General features: G+C 36.9%; 1 protein-coding gene across 11 annotated transcripts in view; it reads left to right on the plus strand.

Moving 5' to 3' along the window:
• LRCH1 (leucine rich repeats and calponin homology domain containing 1) overlaps window positions 1-22315 on the plus strand; it is a 120819-nt gene extending 98504 nt beyond the window's left edge. For 7 of the 11 annotated variants that reach the window (XR_003990295.1, XR_003990296.1, XR_003990299.1 and 4 more), the window contains 4 exons: window positions 1281-1418; window positions 3092-3169; window positions 10787-11044; window positions 19759-22315. Coding sequence is in view for 4 of the 11 variants with exons in the window: in XM_030477696.1 (XP_030333556.1) it covers window positions 1281-1418; window positions 3092-3169; window positions 19759-19872 (330 nt within the window). In the remaining 7 variants the exon portion in view is untranslated. The remainder of the gene's footprint in view (window positions 1-1280; window positions 1419-3091; window positions 3170-10786; window positions 11045-19758) is intronic. The other 4 variants (XM_030477696.1, XM_030477697.1, XM_030477698.1 and 1 more) reach the window with 1 other exon arrangement.
• The last annotated feature ends 1866 nt before the right edge of the window (window positions 22316-24181 follow it).

Raw genomic sequence — 24181 nt, forward strand, 5'->3', positions numbered from 1 at the left:
TGAAGGTTACTTCATGGTGAGGGCACACAAGTAAAGGATGTATAAGGAAGAAGTTAAGAGCTGAATTTCTTTAGCTTGGAGAAGAGAGTGCTTAGAATATCACATGACTGTGTTCAGCTGCCTCTCAGGTAGTAATAGAGAAAATAAAGTCAGGCTTTTGAAAGATGCACAGTCAGAGAATGAGAGGTAGTGGCAGAAATTACAGAGAAATAAATTACAAGTAGCTATAAGGAGAAAATTTTTTGCAATAAGGTTGGTGAAACACTGAACAAGGTTGCCAGGAGATGATGTAGGATCTCCTTCCTTGCAGATATCCAGAGCTTAACTAGCCAAAGCTCTGATCTCAGTTCAAATTTGTTAAACCAGGTTACCTTCAGAAATGCCTTTCGACCTACACTCTCCTTTGATTCTAAAGAGAAGAATCTATTTTTGTCTAAAACACCCAGCATAGATTGAGGTAGTGTATTAATAGAGAGTACAGACATTAAGGAGGTTCAACTAGGAAAAAGAAATATCTATTTTAAGATAATGGAAGTAATTATTTCCTGAAAGTTAAACTAAGAGTTATCTCAAAGTATAGTGTTGGAATGGTTCAAGATTGGAGCACAATTTAGGAAACTCATCATATATAACAATCTTCTTATAGGTTTTTTTCCTGGAATATTTTTAGAGCATTTTATTTTGCAATATCAAATTCTTTTGAGTGAGACTTCAGTTTTGCTTAACAAGTACCCAGAATTTCTCTTTTAAATCTGAATGTTTTACCTTACCTTACCTGTGTTTCTGATCACTCTAATGCTTCCTAAGTAATTTTTAGGCTAGTAGGAAAAGATTGCTGTTTACTCTCTGCTTGTACAGTGCTTAGCACAACGTGGTTCTGATTCAAAGTGCTGATGATAAAGAAAATTTGAGATGGATAAGTAGAAGACTTGAGGGAATGGTGAAAAGAAAGAGCCACATGTAGCACAATCACGTGGCTAATTGCGTGCTTATGTATTTTTATATGTGTGTATAAAAATAAATGCGTATTATGAAAGCAGCATTTGAAATCTTTAATTCTTTTAAAGCCATTTACATAATTCAGTGACAAACATACGGTAGTGGAGGTTGGGGTTTGTTTTTTAAAGAATTAGTTATATAAAGGAAGTATGTTTCTCAGTGAACCAAAACCCCAAAATTGGCTGTCTACAGCATATGAGAAGATGAGGATATATATTCCCTTTCTTTTTTCCCCTTCAATCATTTCTGTATTAAAGTGTGCTTGTGTTCTTCGTTTGCAGAACATTGAAACAAGGCTAAAGATTTGTTTGCCTGAAGACCTGGGGTCTGCTCTGATGGATGGTGTAGTTCTCTGCCATTTAGTAAATCATGTTCGTCCTCGGTCTGTAGCAAGTATTCATGTACCTTCACCAGCAGTAGTAAGTTAGATGTTTCTTGTTGCGTTCGGGGGGGAGGGAGAGAGGAAATGTTTAAAAATTACTGGTTTATTTCCAAATTATATTTGGTTATATAAACCAGTCTGCTGTTCAGTGAATGTTCTTTGCTGTTAGGGGCAACATGTCTGGGAGACCCTTTTTAAAAGGAAATTAGCCCTTTGTAAATTGAAAAAATATGAGGTTAACTTAAATAATATTTGGCTTAGCAGATGTCGCATTACTAAAGCACCTACAGAACTTATTAGCATGTTTTTCCTATTGGGTTAAATGTAGAAATTATTCTTTTTACCTCCAAACAGAACGGAATAGAAAGATGCACTGTAGTGATTTAATATTGGCTTGCCAAACCTATGGACCTGGTTATTTCATGATATAAGTGCTTCAATGTAATCTATGTGTGTTCATTTCTCAAAACTTAATTTTCTTAGTGTTTTCTCTGTTTATTGATGTCTTTTTCTTGGACATATCCTTGTTCCAGATTTCTGATACCAGTCTGGTTCTGAAGAGGTTTTGTACATTTTTAGACTATCCACCTTTTCTTTTTGAATGTACACGTTGGTAAAAATTTGCCATGTGGAGCCTGATACTCGATTCTGAGAATAGCATGTGGATTTTGGAACAATCTATAAGAACTTCCAAGAAGACAGATGTTAAGAAAAAGACATTTTCTCAGATAGTCTAATGAAGTTTCTTTTGCTGTTCCTTGATTTTAACTTACTTCTGTGCTTGGTAAATTTACGACATTGCTAAAATATGCAAAGTTGAATTTTTGGGGCAAAACCTTAAGTTTTGTTGTGGATTTTTTTTTTGTTTGTTTGTTTATAAACACCTTGTGATGTTTCCTATAGCAAAAAGCAAATATTTAAAATCCATTTTCATTTTGTTTCAACTTTATATTGATGGTGTTCTCTTTCTTGAAACATCCTTCAAATTACTTTAGCCTAGAAAATTAGTTCTTTAAAATCCCTGCTACTATAGTGAATTCTTGGTTTAAGCGGATATTCAGGAATTACCATTGTTTCACATCTTGCACTGAAAAAGAGAAATAGTGTGTTGGTTTTGGTGGGTTTTTAGTAGCATGATATTTCTGTAAGTATTTAGTGAATAGTCATGAGTGAGACAAATTATGAAAGTACATGATATTGTGCGGTAATAGGAGATTTCTTCTTCAGAGACATTAAAATTGTGTATACGTTTGTGAGTACATAAAAAAAATTTAAAAAGAGCCTGTTAATTACAGTTAAGTCTCTTCTCCATAATGTATGTTGAAATCCTTCGTCGGTTTACTTGCTGTCCAGAAAATCAATGTTGTCTATCACAAGTCATCCTAAGAGGAAAGCTTGAGAACCTCACAAGCTAGATATGAACAGGTAGGATCTTGTTCATGTCTAGCTTGTGATCTAAACATGCTGGTGATTTTAACAACTAAGTAAAAGCACATCGTATCCACAACTTGTGTACTCAGATTGTGTTTGTAGGCATGATGTTTTTACAGTAGTAGAAAAACAAGTTGGAGCAGAATTTTATGCATTGTTTTAAGAAGAAATATGGAAATTCATGTTCTGATCAGTACAAGAATAATGCAATAGGTGAATTGACTGAATGAATGTTTTTGACTTCTTTTGCCATAAACTTATTTTTTCTTGCTTTTACAGCCTAAACTTAGCATGGCCAAATGCAGGAGAAACGTGGAAAACTTTCTGGATGCATGTAGAAAACTGGGAATACCAGAGGTAATTTAAGTCTGTCATTTCTAGATGATCGAAAATGCAAACCACATGAATTACTTTAAAGCTGAAGGATAACTTTATGAACTACAGTTTTTCAGCAATAAAGACATATAATTTAAAAAATTGATCTGAATAATTTGATTTAATCCTACTTGAGTGCATTTAAATGGCTCATGTCATAGTACTTAAAAATTGTAACTTGTTTCTTAAATTAGTAATTCAGTGTTTTCCCCTCCTTATCTTTGCCATGGAAAAGGTAATTAATGAGGTAATATGTAATTAGGCAAAAGTTAACTGATTTTGTTTCTTATACAACATAACTGCATTTTTACCTGGTGCTTTTAGAATATGGGCTTCGTTCTTTTTAATTATTGACTTTCCTTTTTTTACAATATTAAGTACTCTATTGTATGCATTGGAAAAGTGACTAATAACACGCTCATCTCTTGTACTGAAGCTCTGCTGCAGTGATGTGAAGAAAACCATTGTCTGTGTGTTAAGTATGGAAAGTATATAGGAGTAAGATTCTATGATGTGGATGTAAGTGTTTCAGAAGTTGGAAACGGGAGTTGCAGTGCTTGATGTTTTCTGCTTTTCATTTAAGAATGGCAGCATTATCATATAATTTATTCTCATATTAATAAGGAAAAATACCGTAACTATTGAATTCTGGAGTTGCATCACGAATAGTTCAAAGACTTCCTTATGGGCTAGAAGTGCCTATTAAGTAAAAGTTAATTTCAAATACATCATCTTCAAAAGACGGTAAAACTGTTATACAAGGTCTTTTTAATCTGAATACATGAAAACTGCATGATGTATTTTCGCTGTTGCCTACATATGACAGAATAATGAAGACTGAGTTCTTTTTAGTCTGTGTTTCAAGAATGCTGAAACAAAAGGGTATCTTGTGTGTATCTCCCCCACCGCCCCCTTGGGAGCAGATGGTAATGCCAAGATTTCACATTGGGAAAGAATTCCTCTTTGAGTTCTTTATATTTAAGTTATATTTTAGCACTTGATTTGGAAGATGGCAGAAGTAACATCATTTTTGCTATTTGTAGGGATTTTGAGGGGGAGACTTTATCTTACAGCTCCAGTGAAGGGTTCTTCGTAAATTTAATTTGAGAATTCAGTGTAAGGGGCTAACTTCTAAGTTGTAATGGTTGATTTAGTCTTTGTAATTGTGTAATTTATTATGTTAGAATGATTTCATGTTAAGGGGAAAATTTTACTTCAAAGGTGATCGAAATCTCTATGCTGTGGGCTTGTAGACATGGAGTGTTTGTTAAACTGCCCCAAAATTCATTGTCTTCTGAGGCATCATAAATTATTCAGTGAATAGCCTACAAGTTAGGCTTTTCTGGGTATAGTCTATTGGGAAAGAAAAAGCCAAGAACTATTTTTATTGTTGTCAAGAGATCTTTCAGAAATGGAAATAGAATAGAAATATTTACAAAGATCCTTGCAGCGCTGTGTTTAAGAAGGGTAAGTTAGCTTTATATTTAAGTTATATTTTATATATAAATAATTTATTTTTTATATAAATAATATATTTTATATATAAATAATATATTTATATATAAATAAAACCACTTTGCTCCAAGTGGTTTTTATTTTTGATTTCTACCACTTTGCTCCAAGTGGTTTTTATTTTTGATTTCTACCAGTCAGCTTTCTGGAAAAATCGCTTTTTGTTTTCTGAGAATAGACATTTTTATATGCTTATTATCTTTCATCTTTAATGCTTCCACTGAAATTAGTATAGATTTTTTTAGGATTTTATTTTAATTTTATTAAAGTATACTTGTTGCCAAGTTGCATAGAGCCTTAAGCACAAGACCAGATCTGACTTATAAACTAATTACACTTCTGAAGCATTAACTTCCCTTGAGGGCAAAAATGCATTCACTTAAACATTAAATGAATGGCTTGTAAAGTTATGATAGGTTTGAAGTACTCTGAGGATGTTCTTTTTGATTAGCTGTTGGTACTTTGCAAACGTGTATGTTTGCTATATATTGTGAAAATCCTTCATGTTGTGAGCTAGCTGGTAGATGACAGAATTTTGCTATGTGTTGGAGGGACGAGTGTTAGGAATACAAAGTGGTATGATAGCAAGTTTGGCTGTAAATTGTCAAAGTTTTTAAAGAACTGCAGATGGTGTGTTTAATGTTGCTTCGGATCGGTGAGTTGTACATAGCCTAACTGTCTCTGGACAAACCAGTAAAGGAACGCAGGGAATTATTCCCTAAGCATCTTACGGGAAAGTAATAGGTTCCGCTTCTGGATCCCAATACCCATAGGTATTAAGCTTTTCTGTGATACTTATGTCCATGCTTAGTTCCTGAGAATTAACTTGAAATTCTGCTGCATGGGTTTGGGTTTTGCTTTGGTTTTTTTTTTTAAAGCATTTAAAATTTTCATAGTTCCTGTTGCTTTGGTTTCAGTTATTTATGGAATGGAATGGAGTACTTGGTGTTTCCTGAACTCGACAGGTTGAGAATTATATCCTGTCAAATCGTGTAAAATGAAACCAAGAAAATAGCTAAGTAATTACTGTGATGTGCTGATGTGCATGGTTTCTTACTTCTGTGGCTTTCACCATTCAATTCTAGGGTCAAAATTGCTTTCCCCAGAATGATCCTGGGAAAATTCTTCCAAGTGTAAAAAAAAAAAAAAAAAATGCAATTGGCATCTATATCCAAATGTGTCATAAGAAGTATGGGGAGTTGTTAAAGAATCACACATACAAAATTCAGGAATATGAGCATCTCTTTCTAATGACCTGATACATAGATGATTCTGAAAGCCATTACCTGCCAGATGAGAATTTGGGTACAAAGGGTGACATGTTGAAATTGCCATATAATGCTCCTGATCACATGCAGAAGGGCTGTGCTGGGTCATATGCAAAATGATTCTGACCTTTTAATAAGAAACTAAATAGCAAGGCTCTTACTACACCAGCAGGTTATCAAAAGTATGAGAATTGTAGGACAGTCAGCTTGTGGCAAAACTGGACACTAACTTTTCCTGTGGAGCCTAATCAGAGATCTTTGTAAATGATAATTTTTTTTGAGACCCAAAGAAGTTTTTGTTTGTTGTGAAAAAGGAATGGTGGCAGGTAAGCATCTGAAAGCTTCAAGATTCATAAAATGTCTGCCGTGCCCCTCAGGAGGTATCTGACAGAAAAGGTACAATTTTTGTCACTTCGAAAGGATGACTTCATTTTACACTGTTAATTAAAACTGTCAAATTGCATAGTCTTCTCTGCAATAGCAATAGAATGACAAACACTACTACCTTTTGGGTGATACAGATTGAAGCAAGTGGCAGTAAATGTGTGGTAAATGGAGGGTGCCTGTCCTACTGCATTTTTCAGAATGACAAGCAGTACTTGAATGGTGCCATTCACTGGAGTAGGTTGTTAACGTCACATGAACCTGCTACTGACACCACCTATATAATAGTTACCCAGTCCACCTATATTGCACTCACCCTCTCACTCTTTCTGGGTTTAAAAAATAGAGCTACTATTTTGATTTACTTCCCTTTGTAAGTGTGGCCTCCAAACCATCAAATGTACCAGTTCTAATGCAGTTTTACTCTTCCTAAGTGACATCTTGTCCCAGAGGTATTAATAACTCAGACTCCCCTGATCCTTTTTATCACATATATGTAAAGTTATGGAAGTATTTTGGTTTTGACTGCTCTTTCATAAACCCAGCAACAGTATATGTAAATAACGTCAAGAATATTCATATGCATTTCTTCAACTTGTCAGTTGCCACATTAGAATCCGTATTCATACTAGTAGCAAAAAAGTAGACTTTCCCATTTTAACCTGCAAGTCAATAACTTAAAGCTTTAGCTTTCATACTTGGTAGCTGTTATTCTTGGCAATCCACATTACAGAGCATTTTTTATTATGCATTTCAGTAATGTTAAATATTCCTGTCAAAAGGAAGATACAACTGATTTGTGGTGGGCTGAATGATACTTTATTACAAGTGAGATTTAAACCAAAATGCAGCTGTAAATGCAGTATGTTATTGGAAAGGCAAAAGTTACGAGTTTTGGTCTGCATTTCTTCTAGTTCTCAATTATGATCAAATATGGCATATTCAAAATAGAACCTTCTAAGCATTTTATCAAAAAAAATACTAGAATGGCAATTTCTGTTGATAAAAGGTAGTGATAAAACAATATCATCCACAGCTGGTTGTTACAGTAGGTTTATTGAGCTTCTGTGTTCCAGCATAACAGTACTGGTGCAGCATGATTTAATGGGGCAAGTTATTTCTCAAATGGGAATGAGAGACTTCTGCCACATCTCTCAAATTTTCAGTCAGCTACTTGGTGTACACATACTGAACAGAAAGGAGTGTGATGGTAAGAAATGGCTTTTTTGGATCTCAAGTCATCATATGAAGATTCATATTACAAAAGGCTTGGCTGTGCCCCTTCTTGTGACTTCCAAGTCCTGCAAACAGGAGCTATCACTGCGTCTCACCTGCTCCTGAAAACTAGGTACACTATGTTGCAATGTCAGTCAGAATTACTGTAAAATCAGTCTGATTTGTGTTAGTGTAGGAATTGATAAATAAGTAAAACAGGAAAAAAAGGACTTTGGTATGCTAAAACTGGCAGAACAAAGTAAAAGAAGCAACCAAGCAGAGAGTGTTAAGTGTTTTATCTTCTATCCACCTGTTGTTCAACTGGTAATCATGTTTCTCAGTTTAATGCAAGGTATATTTTCATTACCACTTATGCCTGTTTTCTGATCAATTCACATAATCAGTTACTTCTCCATAGTTTCATCATGAGACATCCATGAAGTTGCAGTAAGTTTTATCAGGTATGACTTCTTTCTCCACCCTTTCGTGCTGGACTCGGTAATGCACACTATTTGGCCTACAGTATGGAGTTAAGTGGTTCCGTTTGTTTTCAGTTAGAGCACTGAAAGGATAATTCTGAGGTTTCTTTCATTTGTGTTTGAGCATATGCACTACAGACTTCATTCTTTAATGCACTTCTGCAAACTTACTCTTGACTTTTTTACCAGAGTAGAAATTTGAGGAGGTTAGTTTCAAAATGCTGTCTTTTCCCACAGTCACTGGAGGAGCATGCAGAATTAGGGTGGCTTGTGCACACCAAAAGCTGGTTATGCTTTTGCCATTCCACTTCTGTCTTACTGTGTTTTACTCTGCCTGCATGATTTTAGCATCTGTATGATTTGATCGTGCTGTTTTATGGACATAAAAAGTCAGTCCATAAATGTAATAATTAAGTGTATGTATCTTTTTAGTTCTTACCTATAATAATTTCAGTCTCCTAAATGAGAAGGGCAGTGCTTGTGACAGATGGGTGGTTGGTTGATTGTCATCAAGACTTTCAGTGGGGGTCATGTGCTTTTCAGTATTTCATGAGGTCATGTTTTAGTTTGGTATTTTAATTTCACAGCATCCATAAAATAACTTCAATGGAAAGATGTTCACTGTTACTGAAAAGCTGTATTTTTGTTTTTAATCTGGAGTTATATTACAGAAGTTTTAAAATACATACAATATAAACATTTTCCTTAAGGTGTGAATGTAACACCAAACTATCCATTGTCACAGAACACACAGAAATAAGCAAAAATGATCAGACATTTCTGAGGCTTCCCCAGGTTTTGCTGAATTTCACTAAAGCACCGAATGGCAGTTCCCGTAGGAAGTTTCTTCTGCATGTGTTGGCTGGTTTTGTATGCTTTGGCTTCTGTATACTGCTTAGTATGTTAATATCTCGTTAACAAGTTCTTCAGCTTCTATAAAAATTCAACCTGTTACCAACTCTCATTCTCTCACTCTGAAATTACTGCCTTCTCCATTTGACTGCAGTAGGGACTGTTGGTTTTTTAGTTGGTAGAGGATGTTGGGTTGTTTTTGGGTTTGTTTTTTACAACAAAAAAGAAATTGTCAGAACTTTTAAGTTCAATGTGTCATATTTATTTTGGGGATATATTTGCAACAAGTAGGAATTGAGTCTTGTATGCTATTTTAAAATTAATGCAGAATTTGCTGGGTTGATTGGTGGTTTTGGTAAAAGTGCAATATATTATAGTTGAGAGTCAGGAGTAGTTTGTTTGCCCTGAAGCTAGTTTCTCTGATAAGCAGTTTGTGGATGTAGGGGTTCTCAAATACAGTACTAGTCCTCTCCCATTTTTAAACAAGATCAGCGTGTTTGTTCTATCTGTGAGTTTTCATCCTTTCAGAAAAAGCCAAATACAATTGCATTGAAGTTTATTATCGCACTGGAATTTTGAGTTGAAAAAATTCTGCAAAATGACTGTAAAAATAGCAATGTCATTGCTAGGCAGGGTGCTTTTCCCCCTCTGTGTATCTGCTTGCATAAGTAAGAAAAACAAAATTTGAATTTTGAAGCTTTTAACTCCTGTTAAAGCCAGAACCAGTCATGGTGAGAAAAAAAAGGGAAAAGACCTGTCACTTCTGGTTTTTTCATTGTGTATGAATGCCAGTTCTGACTTGCAGATTCCTGAGTCACTTTTCAGGATAGAAGGGCCTTTTAAATATTTTAATTTATTGCCAACTAGACCTTGAAAATTTGCACTAATAGAAACCAGGCATCTGAACTTCCCTGTTTTTATTGGGTGTGTTGTCAAACTGATAAGCTACTAAAGAAACATAGTGTTCCCATGAAACGCTATGAAACAGGGGATCTCTTTCTTTCTTCAATATAATTTCATTCAGTAAGTATTCACCATCTTTGTTGATAGTAAGGCCTCATTTGCGATGTAAAATGGTATATCTTAGAGTGCATTTTGAAAGTGCTGGTTGTTGTTTGGTTTGATTTTAATGTTAAATATTGTGTGTGTATTGATATTATTATTACTTTTTGCACTTCATTTTGTATAGCTGAATTGCTACGTGTAATCATTGATACTTTTCAAAAAAACATCTGGGAATCCAACCTGCTGATAACTTAAAATGCTACTTAAGGAATTTAGTGTCAAATTATTCAGTTTAGAAACTTCATTAAAATGAAGTATAGTTAGTGCTACGTTGACGTTTTCAGTTTCCATCCCAGAGTATCATTTAAGATGGTATTCGAATACCAAGTTTTAGTTTATTATGTTAGAGGATTTTGCATACTTCTAACAATTTCTTAAAGTACTTTTTCTTGAGTCTTCATATTGCTGCTGCTTGTGCTTTTAACAGCTTTCTAACCCACTGTTTGCTATTATTTAAGTTAGATTTTTACAACTGGTTCCATTTCAGCATTTGAATAATGCCCAGATGGACAAAGGTGTGCAGATCTCACTGTAATAAGTGGATCAAACGCACCTCCTCACCCTTGTGAATCTGGGCATAATTTTGGCAGGATTTGAAGGCCTGAACCCTTCTACCTTAACATTTTGATACTATATGATAGCCTCAGTATTGAGAGGAGATAAAAGAAATCCTGGATGTCTAGTGACTAAGGCAATGCTAGGAAGAAACTATTCCTACATGTTTATGCTAGACTATTGTGATAATTTATCAATATCTTTCTATTTTTGTCTTTTTAATTTTATGCACTGTTTTTTTCTGTTCTAATGGCTGCCCTTCGGGATAGGCTGACCTCTGCTCTCCGTATGACATCCTGCAGTCGGATATTCGTCACATTCGAAAGACTGTTGACACTCTGCTCGCCCTCGGGGAGAAAACCCCACAATCAACTTCTACCTTTCGCTCCTGGGATCTAATAGGCTTTTGTCTTTTCCACATACTTTTTATAGTCTTGATGTATATAACTTATCACTGGAATGTGCTAACAGCATAACCTGTTCGCATGTGCACACAAACTTTCTGCTTTGTCTCTGACAAGTTACAGGTACTTAATTTCCTTCCTTTGTCTTGCAAACTTCTCCCTTTCCCTTGCTTCCCTTCCTTGTAATATCTTTATTAATCTCTTGAAATAGGAGAGAGAGGGAGTAGCATCTTGAAGGCAAGTCCCATCTCTTCTTTCCCCTCCAGCTCTAGTTTAAGAATTTATGTACCTCTTTATTTATAGTTTGTTTTCTTTAATGTTGCCTAGACTACATGCTAAATGTGTTAAAGCAGTAAAGCTACTCTTATCCCACTTTTGGATGTAGGCTAGATGTGTATTACAAGCTAAACAGAATAGAGCCTCTTTACTTTTCATGAAAATCCAAGAATGCTGCAGATATTGAAGCAACTGTGGTGGCACTTCAACAGGCAATAGTATTTTCTGAGTTGGTGCCAATTATCTCAACATACATTGTGTTAAGAGCACTTGGAGAACTATCTTTCAGATTACTGGTTTTTTTTAATCCTTTAGATTAACTAGAGTACTGTAACTTTAAAGATTGTTGGTCATCTCTACTGTTCCAATTAAATTCCGTACTGGAGTAGTTATGTTTTCCTACGTATGTTTTGTTTCCCTCCAGATTCCACAGAATTATCTTTTTCTTCTGTACACAAAGCAGCACTGAACTGCTTTTAAACACTTGCTATGTTACACTCCAAAGATGACTGTAAAATAGTAATGGGTACGAGCAACCCATAATATGCAGGGGACTTTAGGATGTTTAAGGATGAAGATCGTGGCGTACAGTGTGATACAATAAGATAGTTTAAGAATAAGGTGTTAGATTCCTGTATCTGCCATTCTTATGTGTGACGTCAAGCAATTCACGTCACTATCTTGTCACTGTTTCATCACCTGTGAAAATGCAGGTAATGTTTGTTTGTTTGTTTGTTTGTCTAACAAATGTAACAAGGACAATACACCTAGGAAAACAGACCATCTGGGGAAGGCTTGAAATTTTCCATCCTAGAAGGTGTTAAAGAATAATGTTTGTTTAATGTTAGCCAAGAGGCATTTTGGCGTGAGGGTGAAGGTGCTGGACTGTTTACCTCCATTTCCCTTCTAGTTCTGTGTTCTGTTCATCTATTGTGAAACTTGAATGAGATAAATTTGTTTTTGTCTTAATCCTTATCAACATGAGAGATCCAAATTCATTGAAAAACATAAAACCTGAGATATAAGCCTACACTGACATTACAGTATTGGCCTAGATGCTGTTGACTAAATTTGTAATTCAGTCTCAGGCTAGCTAACCAAAGGACCTCAGCTTCACGACTGCGAGATAAATGCATTCGTTTCTCACCACCTAGTGATAAAATTACCTATAGACTTTTAGAGGATAACTAGCATAAGGACTTGTATGTTACTGATTATTCTGGCCATATGGTTATGGTTTAGTGCCAACTACAAATATCCCTATTCCACACATACATGTAAAATTTTATTAAGGCTTCTAAAAGCAGATCTATTCCTAGTTTCTATGGCTCAAATATATACATATATAAAAAGGATGAAATGTATAATTAGATACCTATTTTAAGATTGAAAAATTCATTTCAGATGATGGATAAATCCAATTTTTTTAAAGGGCTTAGCGCCTGGCAGCTTCCAGTGCATACATATAACAACTCTATTCTTAAGAGTGTCTTCTCTGACCAGGCATTGAGTTCAGGCTGTGCTTCTAGGTTCTTTATACTTGAGGAAAAGGTACTAGTTATTTGGGTGTGTAGCTATAGACTTGTGCCCTCATCCTGCACAGGTCTGTCTTTTAACTGTGTGCATCATTTCAGTGATTCCAACACTGGACACTTCCTTACTCAGAGTCAGAGCTTGACATTTAAGCTTCCGCTTTTAGTATGTCTTTGTCTTGATTTTAGTTGTCTTGTTTTAATGAGCTTTTCTAGTGAAACTGAGAAAGTGGCATAAAGCTTGAATCAGTTCAGGATCTAATTATAAGATTCTTTATAATCCAGTGTTGGTATTTGAGACAAAACTGATGTCTTCTCTAAGGCTGGGATTTTACTTCTGTTCCTCTAAATGTCCTGTAAGATCTCCTGTCGATGCTTTTGTTGTGTGCTGCTTATGTAGTACTGTATGAGTGTATTTTAGCAGGTTTTAAAATCAGAAAATCAGGTGGGAAAAGTTGTTGCTACCATCCTATAGTACACATCTGTCTCACTTTATAACATCCACTGTATCCAGTATCTTTGGGAGGGAGGTCAGAGAGGTAGTTCATCAGTGTGTTCTGCATTTTCAGTGTGCAGAAATGGAAGTTCATGTCTTCAGTGGTTTTGAGTGTTCTATCAGACTAGGCACTAAGTCAGAAACTGAACTACTGATTACATTTTCTCACTATTTGCAACTATGACAATATGCAGTAATTAAAGTGGAACACTGCAAGCACTTACTTGTAGTTATGGAGCTGAAGTCATCTTGAACCAGACTCTGAAAAACAAACATTCTTGCCTCATTACAAGCACAGCCTTACTGCCATACATGAAGCGTGTGTGGTTTTGTATTTTTCCAGGTTGTTATTGATAACACTTCCAAATATACATAAATCTTACAGGGAAAGGAATAGTAAAATATACCCTTACATTTCTCTAAGTGTGAATGTAGCGATGTCCCTCAAAATATATTTCAAACATAATGTAAATGTGAAAAATACCTTTCTACCCATCCCCAAAGCCAATAATTCTCTCTCTAAATGGGGAGGTGGAAACTAAAACAGGTATGTATCTCATTAATCTACTCTAATGGGTTCTTTGCTGGATTCAGAGTCCTGCTTCTGTGCTGCTGTTCCTGTGACTTTAGTGCTTGGGGAACCGACAGTTTGACAGACAGGTGGTTCCTCACCTTTGAGGAGATCGCAGTACTGAGACATTTGGTTATGTACAATTGGTACTGCTCATAGCCAAGTCACATGATAAAGTTGATGAGCTTGGTTTTAAAACCACTATACATCGTAGTACACCCACACATACATTGATAACATGAATTATATTTGCTCCCCCATTTCTTTCCCCATTCATCGTGTTTTCCATTGCAGTGATCATCAGAGACTTTCAAACTGTGATTTCTCCATAAACTGGTCTACTCCAATCTGTACTGTGCCCATCATATTGATTTCTCTTTTATCCTGTGAGGCCATCTCATTTGTACTGCAATAAAGTAATAAATACAACTTGTAGTGGATATACATGCAGGTAAAATGTACTTGCACTGGATTACAAGTGTCATTTTGATTTGAGGATTTGGCTTTCTTTTTCCTTGAGCCAGAAAACAGATAAATATTTTCAAGTGTAGTGTAATGCACTGTAGTAGTCCTTCAGATGCCTCTTTCTTGTTTATTAACTGAAAGCTATATATGGATCCTATTATGTTCCTAATAAGTTTTCTGGAAGTTACACTTAATGTGAACGGGGATTGAATTAGACCTGAGCAAATATTCAGTCCAGTTTTCTACTCAGTATACATTAATAAGTTTCCAAATTATTGCCACATAATTGTTTTTCACAAAAAGAAGTATTCTTAGCATTTTACTTCTGTTACAAAAAAAATGAAAGCATCATATATGCAGGTTTAGAAAAACGGTAGAGCAGGTTTTGTGAACCTCTGTCATTTCCTTCATTTCTAGCACATAAGCTGCATTATACAGAAAAAGCAGGATAAAAATACTTTAAGGTAATGACCCATTTTACTTTGGTAAAAAAACCCACACTAATTCCTTTACTTTTATCTCTCAGAATTTAATGTATGAGGTTATGGAATAATTGGTATTTCCCTTGTAAGTATAAATTTCCTCTTACCATTTCATGTGTGTCTGTCTTTAGGAAGTTTTTTGTTCCTTGCAGTTTTGGGTCACTGTTTTCTTAGCATGTTAGAATGAAATTGTGAGGCATTTTGGCAAAATACATGGTTTACTTTGAAAATTTTCTGACTCAAGGCCAGAATTTCTGAAAGGGTCCAAAGCCCACCCTCTGCAAATACAGTTTTGTATATAATTGCAATTTACTACGTGTTCAGAAGATGCACATATTTAGACATCTAACTGGCTAAGACTCCAAATACACAATTACAGCTGCAGTATTGAAGGTCTGGTTTTGTTTTTTTTCTTTGTCAAATTTGATCATAAGTGTATACTTCAGAAAACACACTAATCTTTCCAGTGGAAATTAAAAGAAAAAAATTATTAAATATACCTATAGCCTGAATTACTGTGCTTTTTTTATCTTCTGCTCTTCTGTACGTGGAATAGTATTTGGACACATGCAGACATCAACAGTAATACTGGATTACTGAAGGAAAAGATATATAAAAAGACATAATTTCAAATTGCTTTAGGTATGTGAAAAAGTAAATATTTCCCATAGTTTCTTTAACTCTTTAGAAAAAAACCTTGGCCTTCACCTAACAAATGTCAAGGTTTTGTATATTTGATGTAAGTTTGCTTGACCATAAGGCCTTGATGTTTCTTTTAGTGACTTTTCAGACTATTTGACTCCAGACATTGTGCTGGGCCTTACATGGACGTATTTTTATAATTTGTCCTTGGAGAAACTGCACATTCCAGTATTTCATTGTTTCGTGTATATTTCTTTTTTCCTTGTATATCTGAAATTTCACATTCTACAAATACAAGGAAGAAAGAGAACGGCTCTTGCCAAAGTGCAGAATTCAATTTCTCTGTATTTTTACTAACCAGTCCAGTTGGGCCCTACTATTACCATGCTGTGGTCATTTCATTACTTGCCTATATGATATGACAACAATTACTTTTTTGATAAATACTGAATTGCCAAGCTGCTTGCCCTGGCAGAAACGAATACAAACAGTTATTTTGACTTTGAAGTCATTTGCTGTCATAGAAAATAGATGTGTATGTGTAATGTGTCACGTATCCTTGTGGGATTCGCGTCCTTGTGTGTTCCTGGTTTTCCTCTACATGGTCTAAATTAGACATTTTGTTCCAGGATTAGAAACTTGCTCTGGCCAGCACATGCACATGTGTATGTTTGTGGGTACAACTGTTGTCCTGTCTTTTTGTGTTGCTTTGTGGCTCAGCCTTCTGGATGCTGCCTCCTTTTGTGCCTTTTTTTTCCTCCCATCAAAAGGAATTTGTTCTTTTCCTTCATGATGAGTTTGTAATCATCTTTGTCCATTCAAAATGGCTATGTGTCTGTAGAAAGTGGTTTGTTTGCAACAAGTAATTAAGTTCTTCAGTGTTCTTGGGGAGACAAAATACATTGAAATTTAGATCTTCATTTTTATTGTAGAGGAGAGATTCATGTTGCTATGGGCGGAGTGGCAGCCCTTCTGCCCACAGTTGTTTTTAAAGATTTGTAGACTGGTCTTGAGAATTAGTAGCCAATTCTGTCTGTCTTTCTGGGGTTTTTCTTGGTGATGGTTTCAACTTGGGTATTTTTAGAGGCGATTCATACAATAATATTCAAGTGTTATGGGTTTGATACTAATGTGAACAGGACAGAAATCTTATCAAAGGTGAGAAGTGAGTGAGGTTGAGTCTCCTCAGTCATGGGTGAGTTCTTCTCTTGGTTAGTCAGGCATATGGTCTCAGAATGCCAGGATTTAAGAAAAGTTTTGAAATCTTCATGGCTTGTAGCTTCCCAGCTCTACTGTCAGTGCTTTCCAGACAGCAGCTGTAGTGGTTACAGAGTGAGAAAGAGCATGGAAAATGGACTGTGCTGTAGGAACAGCGGCCAGACATAAGGAATGAGACACCTGGGATCTTGGCCCAATGTAACTGGGACTGTGCAGAAAGCTAAGTTGATTTTCAGGGTGCTCTGGATTCCGTCCTTGGCAGGATTTGATTTTTTCTTATTCTGAGAAGAATTAAATGTATTGCTCTAAAGCTGTGATTTGAATAGTGTGTGAGGCAGGGTTGATGGAATCCATTTATGGAGCTTTGAAGATAGTGATTAGAGCTATAGATAAAAGAATTGATTTGTGACACATTAAGGTGAAGTTCGTCAATTTTAGGAGAAGGCATAGATCTCATTGTCAGTTTTGGAAAGCTCATCATAGCTATATCTTTAACTGCAGAACTATAAAATACTAACCAAGTTCCACCTTCAACATAATAAGAAGGTCAGTTGTATATGCCTTCAAGCACTAATATCAGAGTATTGTAGATTTTTATATGAACTGTGTCCCAAGACATTAGATTGGCAAAACAGGTTTAGTAAAAATCATACATTTGAAGTAGAAATATTTTGGGTTTTTTTCTTTTATTTGATATTACAATCTCTATCTTCTGTAGCTACTTCAGTACTAATCAGGTATCAGTTTAAGAGTTTGCATCCAAAAAGATATTTATATATTTCTCTGGAAAAGACACTTTTTTCCAGAGAACTAAAAAGTTGGGAAGAACCATCTCTGACAGCTTGCAAGCCAATATCTTAGAAGAACAAACAGGTATGAGCTGCAAAACCCAGTCTCTTAAATGAGCAATTTAGGGTAGGTTTGAAATGGAAATGTGGGTGATCAACTGGAATGGCTGCAAGATGGGAATGTTCCTTTGTGCTGACTGGGCAAATAGCTTCGGCAAAGGTGATAGCAGGCAGGAGTGGGAGGCAGTTGCCGCAGCTGTTTGGTCAATGTGAATCAGAGTCCACAAACTCGGTGGAAGTGGAAACCCAGCACTAGTGGATCCCCAGAATGCAGCATCTGCCATGTGGAGAAATGTATGTTGTCCAGCAGGGAACTCAGCCAACCTCCTTGAAAGTTACCTGTTTGGAATTGTTTTTTGGGTTTGTGTGTGCAGAAGGAATCTACAGCATTTATTTGGGGTTCTTGGCTCTAGCCACGAACCTTAAAAAAAAAAAAAATTACAAATGCAGTTAAAAAAAATCTTTTAAACATAAAATAATAAGTATTAAAGCATCTTAAGTAGTAAATATATAGATAAACTACAGTTATCAATATCAGATGCCATGATTGTGAATAATGTTTGGCGCTCACTTTTTAGATTCAGTAATTTAAAGGCAAGTTTTGCAGTTTTTCTCTCATTGGGGCTGGAGTGGGGTGTGAGGAACTTCACATAAAGTTTAAGCAATTGAAGTGTTGCTTGAAGTGTTGGTTGCGCATAAAGGAAATACACATTAACAAAGTCAAAACAGAAGCAGCAAAGCAACTTTTTAATACTGGTACTATTCTGATGGAGCTGTGGCCCACTGGATGAGCAAAGACTGGACAATGGTGGAAACAGATAAAAGCAATTAAAGAGGTGCATAACATGATAAAAAGTATATTAATTGTTCTTATATGTACCAGTTTCATCATCCTGAATATTGTATTTAGTTTTAAGGGTTCCGAGTGGTCAGGGAGAAGAGAGGTTGAAGAGATTAGTGATGTTTAAATTGCAGGTTGAATCAATATGAATATGAGGAAGTGTTAAAAAGGACTATGAATTGCATAAAGATAAAAGAAGAGGTCCTTAGGTGACATTAAAAAAGTAAGAATATTCAGTTGAAGACAAGGAATTAATTAAAATACAATCTCAAATGCATCAATAGTTTTAGAAGCTAAAAGTTTATTGAACAGCTGAGAGATTCAATACTAAGAATATCAAAACAACCCTCCCAAAAATCAGTATCCCATGTCTGCTGATGGTCATGTATGGATGCTTAGGAAAGGAAGAGGTTAGGTCACATAGATGGTGCCTTTTCAAACGTAAAGGAACCTGACATGCACAGTTTAAGGACTTGGTGAGCCAGATGCTGTATCCATGTGTTTGTGTTTAATAGCGTCATTTGGGGTTCTTTCTTCTATCTGTATATTTTTGTCATTCCACCTACACTTTTGGCTTCTGTGTTGTGGCAATGAGTCTCACAGTTGTAATTATGGTTTATGTGATGTAGTCTAGCCTTTCCATCTAGTTATTATAAACCTGCTGCCTGATTTCATCATTTCATGGATTTCATTAACAAGAATACCCAGTTACATGAAGAAAATCCTCTTTTTAAAGAGAGCGCCAACCATGACCCGAGGCTACATCTCTAAGCGAGGCTTTCTGCAATTATTCACTGGGGGGTGTATTGTTACCTGTAGGAGATAGAGTGTTCGCTGTTCAACTGTCTTCTGGTGGAACAGCTTCTGTGGGCTTCATCCTGGCCATGACTGCCGTGTACTTACAGTGAATAAGGTTGATTTCAGGATATTTCAAAATAAGCTGTCAATTACTCAGAATGAAATGGTTTGCCCCATGACTAGACAACATTACACACACTTTTTTGTGGCTTTCAGGGTGCATATCCTGGGAGCAAGACCTGCCTGCCTAGACCTCAGGGGTAGAACCTTTTCTAACTGATAAAACCAGCCATCTGTCCCCAAACTCACTTTATGTATGTAAATAAATATCTATGTAATAACAGGCAAACATGATGTTACCTCACCTTGTAGGTGTAAGTTCAGTGCGTGCTTGCTGGCCCTCACACTTAGTTCAGGTGTTCGCATACTGTAATGATGACAGAATAGGTTGGTTTCTGAGGCCCAGAACATTACCAGATCTCTCACTAACTCATAGGTATAACAAGCAAAATCAGAGATGTTCTGTCAAAATCACAGAAGTTCTTTTTAATTAAAAATAGGAAGTGGTTCCTGCTTGTTGGGCTTTGGGTTCCAACAGTGATCATGTAAAGTGTTTTGCAGTGAGTATTGAGTATCCTAATTATACTCCTTTGTTTGTCTCTTTCTAGGAGAAGCTCTGCCTACCACATCACATCCTAGAAGAAAAGGGCTTGGTAAAAGTGAGCATAACAGTTCAAGCACTGCTAGATGTAACCACAACGAAACAAGCTTTATTCACATGAAACTCCTCTCTGCTGTTACCAGCTCCACTGTGCCATCAAAGAGTCAAAATACTGCCCAGCTTTTCAAACTGCATTGAAAACAACCCAGTGCTCCAAGAGTATTCTTATAATTCTGATTTCAAAATCACCTTTCAGACTGTACCTGTGCGTCGAACGACAAACCAGAAACTAAACTGAAACGTTTTCTAGAGCAAATTGGCGCTTCACTGCTTTTTATAGCTCACTTTGTACAGTACTTACTGAAACAGTCACCTCTCTGCCACTTACAGATGTGTGGAGTACACAGCTGTCTTGCAGCAAGATACCTTTGTATTATTAACCTAAGAATCACTGTAATCATGGGGGGGAGGGAGAGTAAATCAGACTTCTACCACGTTAGGTTTTTCTGCAGTTGCTTCAGGCTATTACTGCCTTTTAAAAGTATCCAGACATCAAATATTTATATAAATATTATTTATTAGTGAGTTGTTATTCATCCTTTGGATGCAAAAATGTAAATTAGGAAACTGTATTTTATTACTGCTTTTTTGTGGTTAAACACTTTATTTTAATATAAATATTGAGTTATTTTTTATTCTACTTGGTGTGCAGTAGCTCTAGGTCTCCGTAAATTGTATTTTCTAATATGTAAGAGAGAAAAAAGCAAACACAAGAGGTGCTTTTCTGAAAAGGACAGCTAGCTGGAATGCCATTCTTGATCTCTTCAATTTGTGGAACATTTTTGTCAGCATTCCATTGAGTTTCCTACATTCCAGTAGCACTTTCCCCCCCCAACTAGTGAATTGGCTGAAACTAAGAGCACACCCATTCTAGTTGTATATAGATGTTAAAAAAAGACAAAAAAAGGAAAGATGTAAACTTGAAAAATAAATGTGAATGAATATTTTTGATCGCTTATTTTACTATGCACAAGACATTTAACTTTTGCCGCAAGAAAATTAACGATGTGCATTAGGATCATGTGTCTTGAGATAGGATTTTGCACTGTAACTTGATTTAAAGACTACAGCACTACAGAACAAACAGTAAGAAACAGCACAAGAACAGTAATGAGAAGAGTAACCAGGCAGCCAAAACTGATTTACTTGTTTTCTTCGGTGATTCCTTCGAGAGGAGATAAAGTTATTAAAATTGCGAAAGGCAGACTCAAAGACCTGATCTTCCAGATCCATCCTGCTGGGTCCAGGGCTTCTCCTTATGGTCTCCATCACTTCCCCACAGAACTAAGCACAATGTTCTGCAGTGGATGTTTGCAGGATTAGACCTCTTATCCCACATCAGCAATAGAAAATAAGATTCTTGTTCTTATCGCTACTTTAACGTATCATTTATTGTTAAAACATCACATATTTTAGATCAAAAAGTTGAATTCTTGCCATGCCTGGAACATCTGTTTTCCTTTCCTATGAGAAGCTTAGGGATGTAACTACAGCAAGCGGGACAGGAAAGCTGCATGTGGGGAAGAGCTGAGGGGCAGTGGTGAATGGTCAGCAGGGAGTTGGACATGTGTAATGACAAAAAGGAAGCAATGTGGTCGTGGGAGGACTAAATATTTAAGCAAGAGAATGGGGAGAGGACTGTTGTATAAAGGCTTTTGGGAAAGGTGATGCATACCTGACACAGACACGCTGTACTTAAACCCATCGGTATTCCAACAGTAGGTTTATAAGGGTTAATACAGTGTTTGAATGTAAACTTACATGATTTAATACCACAAATCAGGTATATAGTGACAGCAGTGTGGCAGGAGGAGTGTGGGCTCACAGCCGATGAGGCGTAGGGTATGCATGGGATATCCAATTACTTCAACCAAAGCAAAAGAGTTTATTTTACAGAGGGAACATTGACTTCAAGTATAATTTTCTGATTGGCAGCTAGCATATGGTTTCCTATAAAATGTACTGTGCACTTTAACACTAAATTAAAATGTATTTTAATATTTTACAGAGCTGCACAAATATCTGTTTTGTCAAAAAGCACGAGCAATGTAAAGAAAATAAGTTTTCAAGTCAGAGTTTATCAGATTTTAAATGCATTCACAGATCAAGTATAAAAAATAGGAATATTGATTTCTGCATCTTGAGGGGTAAAATGCAGGTTTCCTGAGTATTTTTTTACAATGTATATATGGCAACATGAAGCTTTGTAATTATTATTTTGACAAATCTTGGTTTTTTCATAATTAAAATTTTGTTTTTCTCCTGATAATGTCTTTCAGTATTTGCTTGACGCTGGCTGTAAATAAAGAGCTCTAAATATTTTGTGATACAGCTTTTTTTATGCAGTCTTAACCTGTACGGCTGAAAGGAGAACCTCCATGAACCTTTGTACCCTATTTATATGTGCAATAAAACATGCATGGCAAAGCTCTACTACCCTAAGCAGCGCACATAATGTATATAGATCTCTACTGCAGCTATAATTAAACTCTATTATTTGTAGAAACCCTTTAACAACTGTCCCTCTGACTGACAGCTTCTTGTAAAAGAGGTGGTATTGGGAGAGTTTGGCCCTGGGAATGATGGATGAGGGCTTGGGGATGGGTGCATTAACTGCCCTCTGCTTCTGGGGCTGGGTGTCATGGTGGACTCAGCTCAGAGGATCAGGAGCCTCCACCTTCAGTTTGCTCCTGCTCTTGTCACTGTGCAAGTGCTGTTCTTTTCACTGTTTTCCTCTTCTTCCCATGGCGCAGCTGCTTCTCATCCCTGCCCTCCTGAAATGCGGAGATTATTCCATATGCTTTTGCCAACAAACTGATGATTTCCTTATGCTATTGAGTCCAAGCAGTAAACACAGTGCCACTTTCTGAATTGGGCATAGAGAACCCAATGGCTGTGCCAATGCTTCTCCTATCTGCAGAAATGGGCAGTAGGAACTACTGCTTGTAGGTCCTGCTCCACAGCCCTCTTCCCATTCAAGTGCAGATTTTGGTATTGTCTCATTTCTCTAATGAAGTGTCTTTATCTTAACCAGGTGGTTTTATGGCTGGATTCGCTCACTTTTGGTAGTGGATTTTGGAAGGAAGAGCTCTTTCTGCAACAATATCTCCTGGGGAGATCCTGTGTTTGACTGCTGAGGAAGCTTAAGTGCCTATGTGGCTGTTGCGATACAGGGCCAGGACAGACTGGCTGCTGTGTTAGAATCTGCGCAGGGTGGTGAGACACTGGAACAGGTTGTCCGGAGAAGTTGTGGCTGCCCCATCCTGGCAGTGTTCAAGGCCAGGTTGGACAGGGCTTGGAGCAACCTGGTCTAGTGGAAGGTGTCCCTGCCCGTGGCAGGGGTTGAAACTTTAGATGATCTTTAAGGTCCCTTCCAACCCAAACCATTCTATGATTCTATAATTTAGGCAGGAGTCGTCCTACTGTGGTGTTCTGGTGCTGTCCTCACTGAAGGCCATATCCAACCGAGGCTTGCGCGCTGCCACGATTGGAGATCTGACAGCCTCATGCAATTCCCATCCCGGTGGTGCAGTAACGCCAGGGGTCTGTAGCCGTCTGGACAACTGCTGCACATGCCCCAGCTCTTCTCACAGGTTTGCGCTGTCCCGGACTTGTGGAGCCTGTCAGAACCTCACCTGAACCTGCTCCTGCTCACAAGCAAGCAGCAGAGGAGAGCAGTCAATCATTAGGAGTGCTGAGTGGGCAACGTTACAGGTATTTTCAGCTCCAAAATTATAGCTGGGCAGGTGCTTGAGGAAGCTGACACAGTAATGGATCTCCTGCTGGACTGTAAATTAAGGATACATACAATAAAACTTCCCACACCCATCCACAGTATTCTGGGAAACTTACAATTATGCCATATAAATTTATCATGTATAAAAGAGGGCTTCCCCACCACCGCCACGAAGGGCAAGCTGCTTCCTACCATTAACCCAGCAGCTTTAAAATGGTGGTTTAAAAGCACTTACAGTAAATTACAGGGTTAAACAGGCTTTTTAATCTCCTCTAATATCACACACAGGTGCATAGACTCCTGTTAGGAAATTAAAAAAGTGGCATGCCCATTTCCCTTAGCTACAATGATTTTTGCATTAGGCAAAAAATACTGCTTTTGACAGGTAACAAATGGAAATGTTTATTGTTAGAAACACCCGCCCCAAGCTGAACACCCCAACTGCTACTGCCCTGCTCCGTCCACAGCGCTTGGCCCAAAGCTGCTCCAGCCCAGCGTTAGCTACAGCCCAGGAAAACATTTGCTGGCCACAGCAGAGCAGTTCCCTGGTTGTGGGATGGAGAAGGAACAACGAGAAGAAGCTGCCACACAAGAAACAAGCCTTTGAGCCAATTCTGCGGTTCTGGGAATGGAA

Source organism: Strigops habroptila, chromosome 2 (assembly GCF_004027225.2).
Source record: "Strigops habroptila isolate Jane chromosome 2, bStrHab1.2.pri, whole genome shotgun sequence".
Taxonomy (NCBI): Eukaryota; Metazoa; Chordata; class Aves; order Psittaciformes; family Psittacidae; genus Strigops; species Strigops habroptila.